The sequence below is a fragment of the Melampsora larici-populina genome, assembly GCF_000204055.1.
Source record: "Melampsora larici-populina 98AG31 unplaced genomic scaffold MELLAscaffold_4, whole genome shotgun sequence".
Taxonomy (NCBI): Eukaryota; Fungi; Basidiomycota; class Pucciniomycetes; order Pucciniales; family Melampsoraceae; genus Melampsora; species Melampsora laricis-populina.
In genome coordinates, this window is record NW_006768768.1 from 1,458,394 (window position 1) to 1,471,116 (window position 12,723).

A 12,723-nucleotide genomic window follows, 5' to 3' on the forward strand; every position below is an offset into this window, starting at 1 on the left:
GGAGATGGCATTGAATACACGCCCAACTATCTAGTAACTCTTGATAAGTACCAAGCTCTTGTGAAAAAGCACAAGGATCTCAAATTGCTCAACAAATCTCTCGAATCTTCTACCAATGGCTATTTTGGCAATTTTCTTGACCGCTTGGCAATTGACGCTAGGAGAGGACTATTCAAGAACCGTGAAGTGGTTAGAGGTTTGATCATGGGATGTTCTATTCGCGCTGAGCGCGAGGAGCCCGGAAAGACGCTACGAGGTATGCAGTTCAATGCTCATCTTGATGACTGCCTCACAACTCTGGGTGCCATGAGCAAGAGTGCACTGAAGCTGGTCACGAAGAACTTTGTTGGAAAGACACTACAATGTCAATGGCTGGATTGGGCCCAAAGTAAGACCACAATTGAAGATGGGATGACTCAGTCCAATTTCAATCGAGCAGGTGCTATACTCTCCGAGCTTGGATATTCAGGACCTGTCGCAGTTGGCTCAGATCAGACAGTTTGTGTCCAAACTCTTTGCCATCATTGCGGTTTTATTGTAGGAGCCCAAGGTGGTGATATACCATTTAATAACCCGGAAGAACTTCAAGAATTGCTTGAAAAAATCAAAAAGGAGAAGTTGCTATGTTCAAAAGTAAGTACTTGTTTCTGACCACATACTCTACTTTGTCAGTACACTAAGAGAAGATATCGTCTTGACCATTAGATTTGAGCTTACACCATTCAAGTTCTGCTTCCGAATATCCCAACTTTAGTGGTTGCTCTGTTAGCCAGTCCATCCAACAAAGGAGCAGAACAAATCACAGAACTCCACCATACCGTCATTCAAATGAGTTCGGCTGCGGGCATCGATGTCTTGTCAATTGGTGCCAATGGAGCCGCAACTGAACTGGCTGCACAGGCCCAATTAAATCAAATCTCAACTCAATTTTTATCTTATTTGACTACTGATCTTGACGTTAATATCAAAGTACCACTTTTTGGTAATCCACCCCGCCCAGTCGTGACCATACAGGATCCTAAGCATGCTAGGAAGACTGGATCAAATCAATTGCTATCAGGATCTTGTCTGATAACTCTCGGAAAATATGTTTTCTCTCTTCAAGATCTCTCTCAGGTTTTACAAACACCAAACAGCCCACTTCTTACCAAGGATATTTTTGATTGTGATAAGCAAGATGATGGACGAGCCTTACGAACCCTCTGCTCTCAGACAGTCGCGACTACACTATCTAAACCAGAATGTGTTGGTCTAACAGTATACTTGTTTATCATTGGCAAACTATGTGATGCCTGGTTGAACAAATCCATTGGTCATCGAGAACAAATTTGGGCTGTATGGACCGCGGGCTTCTTCCTATGGATGTGGAAGGAACATCTTCTCAAACGTCATAACAAGACAAATGGATTGATGAGCTTCCATCTCAATTGCATTTCTCACGCAAGCTTCAAGATATTCTCAACCCTTGCTGAATCCCTGTTGGTGTTGATCATTTCACATCGACAATATTATGCTGATTTCCCTTTTTGTCCATGGAAACATGGAACCGAACCTTGCGAGCATATCTTTGGATGGATGAGAATAATTTCTCCTAAATTTAGTGTTCTTGATGCTCGTCTCATGATGCCCAAGATTATTGCGGTCGTCAAGAGCATCATGAGTGGTAGAATGAAAATGCCACCATCAGAACACCTGCACGCGGGGTATCAAGTAGATTTACATGAAGAAAACCCAGATAACCTCAATCACCTTCGCGATTTCCCCTCAAATCAAGATATAACTGAAGATCTCAAAATTGCTAATAAACGCGCTCTCAGTTTGGCTGAGTTTTGTGGGATGGTTGGAACAGAGCTCAGTAATTTAGATGATGATATAGAAGAGATTGTCAGCTCAACTGTCAACCAATGTCAAGAACCGTTTCCAGGTATGTGATCTGTAGAAATGTATCTTCATCTTGATTGTTGAGCTGATTACTGTCCTTAAATTTTAGATATTTCAACTAGCGCTGCGAAGGACTATGGAATTAACTATGAATTTGAACATGGTGAATTTCCCGAGGACGTGGCTTTTGAAGCAGCAGCCAGGTTGACAAAGGAGAAGAACCGTCTCAATTTCATGCTTGATCAAGTGACGGAGACTCTTGACCCCAAAGTGATTCAAAATGCTGCAATGTCAATATCAAACCTTCTCAACTCTAGTGGTATGTACTACTTATTCTAACATATCTTCTAATCAATAGACTAACTCATATCTCTCCCAATAGACAAGCCTCACAGCTCAAATGGTCCTACTTCAACATTTAGCAACAAAGCTCTACTGAGCCTCGTTGACGGCAACAAACTCCACGTCAAGAACATACTGGGAATACGAAAATGGCACAATAGTCAAGTTGCCAAGAATAAAGGCAACGAACGAATGCTAACCAACGTTGATCACTTAAAGCAGGACTTGAATTCAACTACCAACGACGGTAGCATGAAGCCTAGCGCTTGCTCAAAGGCCATAGCTGTCTTCATGAAGACGTTCTCTGGAACTCCAGCTGGAGCCGCTCGTCGACATCAATGAAATATGCACGTGAAGATTAATCTTGCAGGGATTACCACAAACACAAGCATGGATCACACTTTGGACATGCAACAATTACTTGATGGAGGCTTCATTGGGGTTGAAAACCCAATCAAGCCAGGTAAATTCATCATATTCATCAAGAACAATGTATGTTTAACATTTTGTTACGAATTGTGACCGATTGCTGATCTTTCATGTAATTATTTTGGGTTCAGACACTCCATCTTGCGCGTACGATAGTGGTATACGAGCACGTGGCGGGAAAACACGCCTTTGTGACAAGTGCAACGTCAAGACGAGAGTTATCACATGTTGGTGTACAGGTATTGCATTATAATCCAGCTTACCCGGTGGCAATGGCTACTAAAGAAGGGGTTAGAGACAGTTGGACTTATGCTCTCCTGGACGCCTCGGATATCCTCTACATCTTCAGGCCTTCTGATGGCTCAAACTTTTCTTTAGTTACAGAGGGTTGTTATTCAATCCCTGCGGTCATCCGGGAGATGCTACGAGATATAGATATTCCTCAACTTATTCAAAGGTACAATCATGAGCGACAAAAATTGAAGTCAAGCGCTCCAGAAGTAGATGAATAGGGATCTGTTTTTCTTGTTTCTTATTTATTATTCTTTGATCAAAGATCAATTTACATTCATTATCAAATCACGCTCATTATCAAGTTACATTTATGGATTCAATCTTTAAGTATCAAATTACATTCTTTATCAAATCACGCTTGTTAGTAACTCACATTCATTATGACATACAATTTTTATATTGCATATTTTTCATGAAACAAGTTTTTGTGCCATCAAAAACCATCTCCATCTGATTCAATTTGCTTTTGAGACCCAGCCAACATGAACCCGGCCCCCTGTTTGCGCGGAAATGGCCCTGATTCTCGGGTTCGGAGCCGGGCCAGCGAAAACTCCTGCTGGTGAGGTTGGTGACGAAAAAGGTCAGAATCAGGATTTTTTTTTTCGACCGGCGTCGCAGTCCCCAAGGTCAGAAATTTCGTCACCAACCTCAATAGACGCATTCCTGGGTCCTCATTCAAGATACCCATGACTCACTTGGGGCATCAATTATGGCTTGCGCTAAATTCTATCACTTGGAAGTCTGCAGACATTAAGATTATTCTACCCATACTTGATGGATTGGCATGTCAATTGAAACATGAGTGCTACAAACATTCAAATCTCTGTTAAGTTGGATATTTGCCACACCTCAATGATTCTCAAAAAAAGCCAAGAAATGAGATCTTATCTCACCCTGAAACATTCTTCATACTATTTTGAGCATCTGGTGATCAGAGATCACAAATCACAAATCTTTGAAGGGCACGTTAGAGGGATTGTTCGAAAGAGTTTTTTCTGGCAAGTGTCTTCTTTAAAAACTACGCTTCCATATAAGATTTGAATCTAACAGAATGAGATAAATACATGAAAAGAAAGTAAGAAAATCAGTCAGCAGGTTGATTAGAAGGCCCAGCTTGAGGATCATGACTTTGAGAAGCAGCAGCAGCCGCCTTCTCGGCCGCCTCTCTCGCTAATTCAGTACGCCTTGGTCTACCTCTCTTGATGTTCCCGTCAGGAGCTGGCTTCCTCTTAAACCCACTTCTCTTGCTTTTTGGCTCCTTGGCCGTAGCAGTCTCTGACGTTTGACTTCCGGTTGTTGATTGTTCTCCTATGGTGTTTAATTTTCTCTTTTTGCTTACTTTGACAGTATTCTCAGCTGGAGCGTTGTAGGCTGGCTGGGTAGACTGCAATTGACTAGGATTATCTTGTAGAAGCTTTCGAAGATCATTGAGAATTTGATTTACAGAATCGGGATCGGCGGCGGCAGCATGTGTTTTTATGACATTGAACAACGCGTGAGAGCTTTTGACTTCCACTGCACGCTTGTCCGCGAGGTATTTCTTGACAGCCTCCCTCAACAAAGTATGGATTGATGGTTGAACGAATGTATCAGGGAATGGACCAGACCCACTCATGGCAGGCTGATTGGGAGTAATTCCAAAGGTCGACGCTTGTGTACCAAATAGCAGAGGATCCAATGAAGAAAGATCGGCTCGGAATTGAGAGCCTGCTTGCTCATTAACATTTTCGAAGTTCTGTTGGAAGTTGTTGTGAGGATTCATTGTGTCAGTGGGCTGCTGGTTTTTTGGACAATTTGTTTTGTTTTGAATTGGTTTCAAGATTGAAGAGATGTGCGTATGAGTGCTGGTTGATTTGATGAAGTGGACTACTTATAAGAAAGCCAATGTTGAACGAGTCATCTTTATAGATCTTTCATCGATCAGCATCAGTTCGTATAAGTCCTGATGTTGGCCTATTTGGTCTGTCAAAATGTAGCGCTTTCAGACAGAACGGCATTCCATTTTTAAAAAGACAAAGTAAATGGTCTCGCCAAATTAATGTGATGAGTTGAAAGAAAGGAAAAGCAATTACAAATGAATCAAGCGGTGAATGCGAGCGGCTCGCCATTGCGATTTGCCATTTTTGGAGGTTTTTGGAGCCATTTCAAAACTTAAATGTATGCATTTGTTGACGGCAATTTCTTAACATCACCATCCAAGTTAACAGGTTTCGCATTAGTGTGAGGCGAAGTGGTAAAGTTCATGAGTCTGTGGAGCATAGAATGAGACCGTGTCATTCGGGCCAGTAATGCAGCTTTTCAAAGCTTTTTCAGTGTTCTAAATCATTCTCCTCTAACGTGACCGCGGAATTATGAATAGGCCGAATTTGGAAAAAGCAAGATCACACATCAGGGATTTGCTATCACCCAGCTTACATATAATGAAGCAAGTCAATCACTCAGTCTGCCAAACGCTCATCGCGTTGACAAGTTTCATCAAAGCTAGCATGATTGAAAGTCTGTCCCAATGTCATGAATCAGCACCATCAAGTGTTGAGTTTAGAAAAGTGGCGTGCCCACGGCGAATGTGTGTCAGGCCAGACTCAAAGCTTGTCAGAGCGCGCTACTGAGAAAAGCGTCAATGCCCTCAGGTTATGTAGTACTTTTCTCCTCTTCAATCATAAAACTGCATGCATCATACCCAGCTACGCTAAGCACACTCAATGCAACTCGGTATCAGTTATCAGTCAAGATTGTGCTCGCTGATGATTGACTAGCATATGAATCATCATCAGGGCATAGCCATAATCAGCATCCCAGGATGACATCTTTTGCCTGAGATGAATTTATTCTGGACAGCTTGATTATTTACCAACAAGATTCTTACAACATCACATTGACCCCATTGCCATTGGCGGACCATATCCCTCTTTGCCTCCTTTTGGAGACGTCGAGATATGGCTTGCTCTTTACCCAGAATTCTAGAAGCCCTGTGAGGCTTTCTATCCAGCTTGGCTGCTGAGAGCTTCTGAGTCTAAGAAAGTCATTGAAAATTAAGTTGATAGTGCCATGCCTACATTGAAATCAATGTTCAGCACGGTCACAACACTTGTTGTGATTTGCAACTTTGGAAAAATCTGGAATCAACAGGCTGATTGCTGGGCTGATGTTCCATGGCCTGTGAGCTTGGACCGGCTGGAGGGGCTGTTTCATGGGTTCTCAGGGCCAGTGGTCCAGAAGTAGGCCAAGGTTGCACAGTGGTTGGAGGAATTGCAAATCACTGGATCCACAACCCTGATAACAATATTATAACATTGGTAGTGTACTTTGAATGATATGACACTACTAGACTCACATAGACAATATCACAGGATAACCGTCATATAAACCTGGATATGGATGAGCGATTGGTTCAAGATGTGTGTTCATCACTGGCGCGTGATGTGATGCATGTGTGTGGTTTTGTTTTCAGTGGCTCACATAGAACTCTGGGAATAGATCATCAAGCTGAGAAGATGTAACAGGAGCAGGATATATTGTGCAGAACTGTCTGTAGGTTTTGTTTGTAGCTGTGCTAAAGGCTAAAGCTAGTATTGTGATCAAAGATTTTGAGTGTGTCTTTGAAGATTTATTTGAATGATGATCTGATCACAGAATTGAATCCATCTTTTTACCAAAACTTGGTCAATTCATCATTAGTTTTGAGAGCAACAAGTTACCCACTCTCATACTTTGGTGCCTGATCAGTCTACATCAGGATTGAGAAAGGTTTGAAACAATTGAACAAATCATTTGACATGCAGTAAGGGAAGGAGTGTCATGATGGGAAAATGGAGCCAATCACAAATATTGACAGCACAGGTTAATGCTTTGAGTCCAATTGCCTGTTGGGGGGCAGGCACTGCTCAGTTGTAAAAACCTGCTTTGAGGTGGATTTAGACTCTGATAGAGTGTCAAGTTCTTCCAATTTCCTTGCACCACTTGAAGCCTGGACCATATATACAAAGTCACTCAAAAAAATCAATGCCTTTCCTCAAGACTGACAAGTGATGGGCATCTAAGAAGGAGAGGACCTTCCAAGAACATGTACCAATCATTCCTTGCATCATTGGGGTGAAAATGAGTTAATTTCAATTTGAAGTCAGCACAATCCAAAAAGATCCAAGATTGGAAACTCAAGTTGTCTCATCTGTGCGCTGTCAACATTGAACACACACAGAAGTTTCACAAAACTCTACTTAGGTACTGGCAACAGAACATTTCACAAGTGTTGCACTATAATTCCCTTCAGTTTGGATCAGGCCTTTTTGGCAAGACCTTGAAAAGATCTGTCTCATGTGCATGTTGAAGGAAACTCATTATTCAAACTGAATACAGCAAGCTGTACATTTTGAGACATCCCTGTGTTTTAAAGAACCAGAAATTTTATTGAGTCTCTTAAGACAGGCAAAAAGGCAGGGACAATCTGTCAATCTCTCAGCTATCCAAGAGATTGTACATTGAAACTTTTCAGCATACATATTTGAAGATATAAAATTTCAATTAGGGTACTCAAAGTAAGTATGCAGACGTACATACTTTTTGCTGCATACTTTTTTTTGGCGGGGAGACCGATGCCAAAAGTATATTTTTTTCTTTTTCCCCGCCAAAAAAAAAGTATGCACACAAAAGTATGTACGTGTGCATACTTACTTTGAGTACCCTAAATATGTCAACAGTGCAAGTCAATGAAGTGAGCTAGTGTTTGAACTGCTTCCAACTTGACTTTTGAGCCTGAAAGAAGCAAAAGCTGACTGAATGGGACTTTCTTAAGTTTATAAATCAAGACACTCTCTTGGATCTTGAATCAGAAATCTTGATTGTTGATTTGAAGTTGCTCAAAGGGAGTGTAGACTTCAAATAAACCAAGTACTGTATAAAATAACCATATGCCAGGTCCTTCTCCTCTATCTGATGAAATCAACTATGCAAATAAACACAAAATATATGCTGGGCGGAGTGGCAACCCATGTCCAAGAGTATCATTGTTCCTTGTACCTTCTGATTCATGATGAGTTTCAACAGAAGATTATGTACAAATGGATTGGCAAATCTTCAGACAGAATCTTTCAAAGTTTTTGATTCAAGGTATTTTTTGCGCCAAAAAATACCTTGTATCAAATTGTGGGACAAGATCTTTCCAAGGGTCTAAATCCAATGATGCCTTCAATGATTCCGCAATCCAAGGCATCTATGTATGTTGGTGATATGGGTTACATGTCTTCTACATACATATGTGTAAAAGGGTGGCACAGCTTAGAGTTAAGCTTAATTTACAGAAAAGGCTTGCATTTCCCTGCCTTTTTTCTTATGACATTTAGAGAAATTCTTGGCTGTGGCAACCTCATGTCCAACAACTTTTCATATTTATTGGGAATTACATACAAGAACCTTTGAGCCAATTCCTTTGCCTACATTTACTTTAGCCACACATTTTCCATAGCACTGATTATTCTCACTGTGGTTGTAATTGAAAGCTTTGTGTATTATCATGTGTCTCATGTGGTCCGACTCATTTGAATACTTATCAAGAACTATGATAAAATCTGAAAGACCTCAATATAAAACTCATTATTCTTTGTAGAAGTTTCATACACCAATCTTTTTCATCAAAGAAATCCTTTACAGTCAGAAAGATCTTTCAAACCTTTTACACATCTGGATTGTACATATGAGGAGCAAATGGAACATAACATCAAGAACATACAAGCCAGAACAGGACAAAGTTATTCCATCTTGTTATATCTTTGAAGTCCATCTGATTCTGTACCTCACTTGCTCCATGCATTTCAAACTGTACATCACACCCTGCACTGGAGGCTTTCACGGCCGAGTATGGGTCATTTTCATACCTTAATCGCATGTCTAAATCTCTGTGTGGCAAATATATATGGCGGAGTCTTAGAGCGGGCTTCAGGATGATTTTATCCTGGTGGTTAAGGACTGTGATTTTGACTCATGTCAGCCATGCAAGAGGTCACCTTGAGAGCTTTTGCATTAGTCCACAGTCATCCTCCCCAGTTCTCGAGGAAATGTTTTCTTTGGCTTTCATTGATGTTTTTCATGAGTGATCATATTTCCTAGTCCGGATAGTATCAACCTTGGTACTGAAATTCAAAACATTCCATACAAATGGTCCACTTGCATGTCACCACCGTTTGTGAAGTTGATTATTCTCAGCCAGCATGCTCAGAACCATCCTGAGTCGCTAAGCAAATCCTCCCCGGGGTATTCTTGTATCACTTAGCAGCTGAAGAAGAATGGATCACCTGAGGGCGCTGCAGCTGAGGCCGGACTCGAGGGTGTTTGAATGAGAATAAAGATGGATTTGAAAATTTAGTAGATATGCTTAAGCTGAGTATGATCTTTTGAATTACAGTTGTACTACAGATTAAAAGTCTCAGCCTATGCAGTAATATGTTGTAGTGTAGTGTAGTGTGACTGTGTAGTAGGTTGTAGTTGCTCCACTGATTGCCCCAGACAAACTCTCGATCAATCTTACAACCAATCATCCATCCTCACTTTTACCATCGAATTGTTCATGTCCAATCCTTTCTTACATCAAATTCAATCAGGTCTTAGTACCAGCATTAACTTCAACTAACCATTCATCAAGTCACTTTTTTTTCGTTACTTGTTCAATCAACAGGCTTCTCAAAAAAAACATATCATCGATTGCTTCCTTACTTTTTCTTTTAGGACCTGTCGTCATTAGATTCCCTTCATCATTCAAATAAACCTCTTGGACATTCGATATGTCATTCACACTAAAACAAGCCATCTTAGGCTTTGAAGGACTTCATCAGTATAATGATTTAAGAATGAAATCTATCAAGGAACAACTCAAAGCTCGTCAACCGATCTCAGAGGATGATGAAGCATTTTTCGATCATTACGCAACTAACCTTATAGCTGAAGTTCGATTGATCGAGAAACTCAAAGCTTCTACTTGCATCGAAAAGACCGAAATGGAACTCAATTTGAGTGAGAAGCAGTGTTTGGCCAAGTTGTTGTATGACGGTAAAGCTTTCTCAAATAGCTGTTTGCCTCACATCAAAGATGAAAATAAGAGTAGGTTCCCGTGCTTTGACCCTTCCTGCATCTTGGTTTGACTTTAGTCTTAGTTCCTAAACTGACTCAATTAAATCACATTGTTGATATCAACTTTAGGACCTCAACATCCAGACGATCTGTCTGATAATGCCAATAAGAAAGTACGAGTCTCATCCATGGGTCAATCTCAAGCCGATCATGCTCCCCCGTCCTATTGTAATCAGCAGCAGAATAACCCTTATGGTCACCAACAAAACGGTCTCAATCATAATCCACAGATGCATAACCTATCTGATATGCGTACTCCTCTCAACTTTGAGATGATGGCCAACCCTTCGATGGTAGGCACATCGCAGGACCTCACAACAGATTATCACCAACGTCAAGATTCGGACCTTAACTCAGCCTCTACTACTTCTACACCTTCTACAACTCCAAATACGACTTCATCTAAAAAAAGAGAAGTGGCTTCACTTGCCCAAAAAATCGAGATCCTTACTTGGTATCAACACAATGGTGAAAATCAAACTCAAACCGCTAAACACTTTGATCAGATATACCCTGAACTTAAACTCTCTCAACCTCTTATTTCATCATGGCTAAAAAATACGACTACACTTCATAGTCAGTTTTATAACACCAATGGAGCTACCTCAATTAATCGTAGAAGACAGCAAAAGACCAAACATGTACAAGTCACTGAAGCTCTAGAGAAATGGTGTCAACAAGCCGTTTCTGCTAATATCGATCTTAATGGAGATGTAATTCGAGAAAAGTGGCGAGAATTTGCGACTCATTTTAGGGTACCAGAAAGTAATTGGCTTAAGCTTAGTGAAGGATGGCTTAGTAGTTTTAAAGAACGAAACGGATTAAAAGGTTTCAAACGACAAGGTGGAGCACGTGCTTCTGCTGGTTCTAGTCGTGCTGCAAGACCAGGTTCAGCTCCTTCTTCAATGCTGAGTACTGTTACACCACCAGCAAGAACGATGATACCAACTCATTCATCTACATCTCAATTAGCTACCCCACTTATGAATCAAATGCGAACTTCTTCAATCCTCGATACCCATAATCATCGAGGTTCGCCATTAATGGGAAACTCATCAAACGGACGAATGCCTAACAATATGATTGGTCAAGCTCATCCTCATGTACCTAATAATAATAATAATCGACCACCTTCGATGATGGAACCTCAGCACGTACTAGATACACTCGTTCAAATGGCACATTTGCAATAATCCTTTTACTTTTTCTTTTCCCTTTACCAAAACCATTTCCCTACCACCACCACCACCACCACCACCACCAAAAAAAATTATTATGTACCATGATTCTCTTTCTCTTTCTCTTTGTTGAGAAGAGAAAAATCAATAGAAGCTTCTCTTTCTTTTCTTTTTCATCTTTTTCTTTCCTTTTTCTTTTTCTTTTGACATATTTCATTTATCATACATTTATATTCACATTCACCCCCCAAAAAAAGTTTATTAAACTCATTTTTAAGATTTTATCAAAGTGTTTTTATTCTTATCAACAATTCTATATATTTTTTTTTGATTCTTATTCTTATTCTTATTCCGATTCATTTATCTATCTATATCTATCTTTTTTTATCTCCTTCTTATCCCATTGGGCTCTTTGATTTCATGCTTTCTTGCCTGGGTGGTGTGTATGTGAAAAAGAGTTTTTTTTAAAAAAAAAAAAGTATCAACTTTCAAGATAGAAATTTAAAAGTAGAGTATAAAAGCTGTGGGGTCGGGAAAGAAAAGATATCATTTATGATTTGATTTACCAATTTTTTTGTTTTTTTGTTTTCCAATTTTCTATTAATTCAATTTTTTTTTGTCTGTTTTGTTGTTGTTTGTTTTGTTTTGTTGTTTTGTTGTTGTTGTGCTTCTTTGTTTGTTTGTTTTTCTTTTTTTGTGTTGGTTGTTTTTGTGTATTGTTGTTACAGAAGAAAGAACAAAAGAAAGAAAGAAAGAAAAAAAAAGTTATTGGGTTTTTCAGGATTCTTGTTGTTTGTCTTTGATAAAAATGACTTTGTTGGTTTATAGTCATTCTTCATATTGGGAAAAAGAGAAAGTACACAAAATAAAAAGATAGTTTTTGTTACATAGTTGATTATATCTTATTTTTGTTTGATTGACCAAAAAAAAATTATTCAGAGGACTCGAGTAAGTACAGTTTGAATGAGTTGGATTGAAATTGTTTGTCAGATTTGTCAGGAATGTATTTTACCTCAATTGGTTCTATGCACAAATGCTAGAGGTTGTCATATATGGACTTCAACTGGTAATATTTTTTACATCATCTCGAGTTCTCAAAGAAAGGATGTGAGGGGTGAAAAGGCGCACTAGATCATAGATCACAGATACGAGTCCGATTAAGTAGAACAAGTCTCAAGTGGAAGTTCAAGAGGAGATGAAGGAAAACCAGGATTGTGAATTGACTGTGTACGTTGAAGTGGGGTGAGATGAAGGAATATCAGATCCCTGTTTCAATCTTTGCTGGAGGTGGATGAGGGATAGCTATATACTGATGGTCATAGTCTGATCAACGGATAAATGAAATAACACCGGGCTTCAGTGGATAGCCGCCGCTTGGAAGAAGTTGAAGGAAATTATAAGGAGGTCAACCTCGTTTGGTTTTTCGAGTGGTCTTGTCATTTTGGAATTGGGGTTCTTACTCCTCGGTCTAGCTGCTTCA

At 39.8% G+C, this 12,723-nt stretch overlaps 3 protein-coding genes across 3 annotated transcripts; 2 read left to right on the top strand and 1 right to left on the bottom strand.

Moving 5' to 3' along the window:
• Positions 1–1,337: 1,337 nt before the first annotated feature.
• MELLADRAFT_92367 (uncharacterized protein) lies at positions 1,338–2,303 on the top strand (the record flags this gene model as incomplete). The annotated part of the gene is made up of 4 exons (XM_007405506.1): positions 1,338–1,387; positions 1,446–1,924; positions 1,991–2,200; positions 2,269–2,303. 4 exons carry the CDS (start codon positions 1,338–1,340, stop codon positions 2,301–2,303), a joined length of 774 nt encoding a protein of 257 aa, XP_007405568.1.
• A 1,727-nt stretch (positions 2,304–4,030) lies between these two features.
• On the bottom strand, positions 4,031–4,708 carry MELLADRAFT_59945 (uncharacterized protein; the record flags this gene model as incomplete). Its single annotated transcript, XM_007405715.1, has 1 exon — positions 4,031–4,708. One exon carries the CDS (start codon positions 4,706–4,708, stop codon positions 4,031–4,033), a length of 678 nt encoding a protein of 225 aa, XP_007405777.1.
• Positions 4,709–8,922: 4,214 nt separating this feature from the next.
• Positions 8,923–11,300, top strand: MELLADRAFT_115354 (uncharacterized protein; the record flags this gene model as incomplete). The annotated part of the gene is made up of 3 exons (XM_007405507.1): positions 8,923–8,971; positions 10,135–10,398; positions 10,909–11,300. 3 exons carry the CDS (start codon positions 8,923–8,925, stop codon positions 11,256–11,258), a joined length of 663 nt encoding a protein of 220 aa, XP_007405569.1.
• Positions 11,301–12,723: the final 1,423 nt, after the last annotated feature.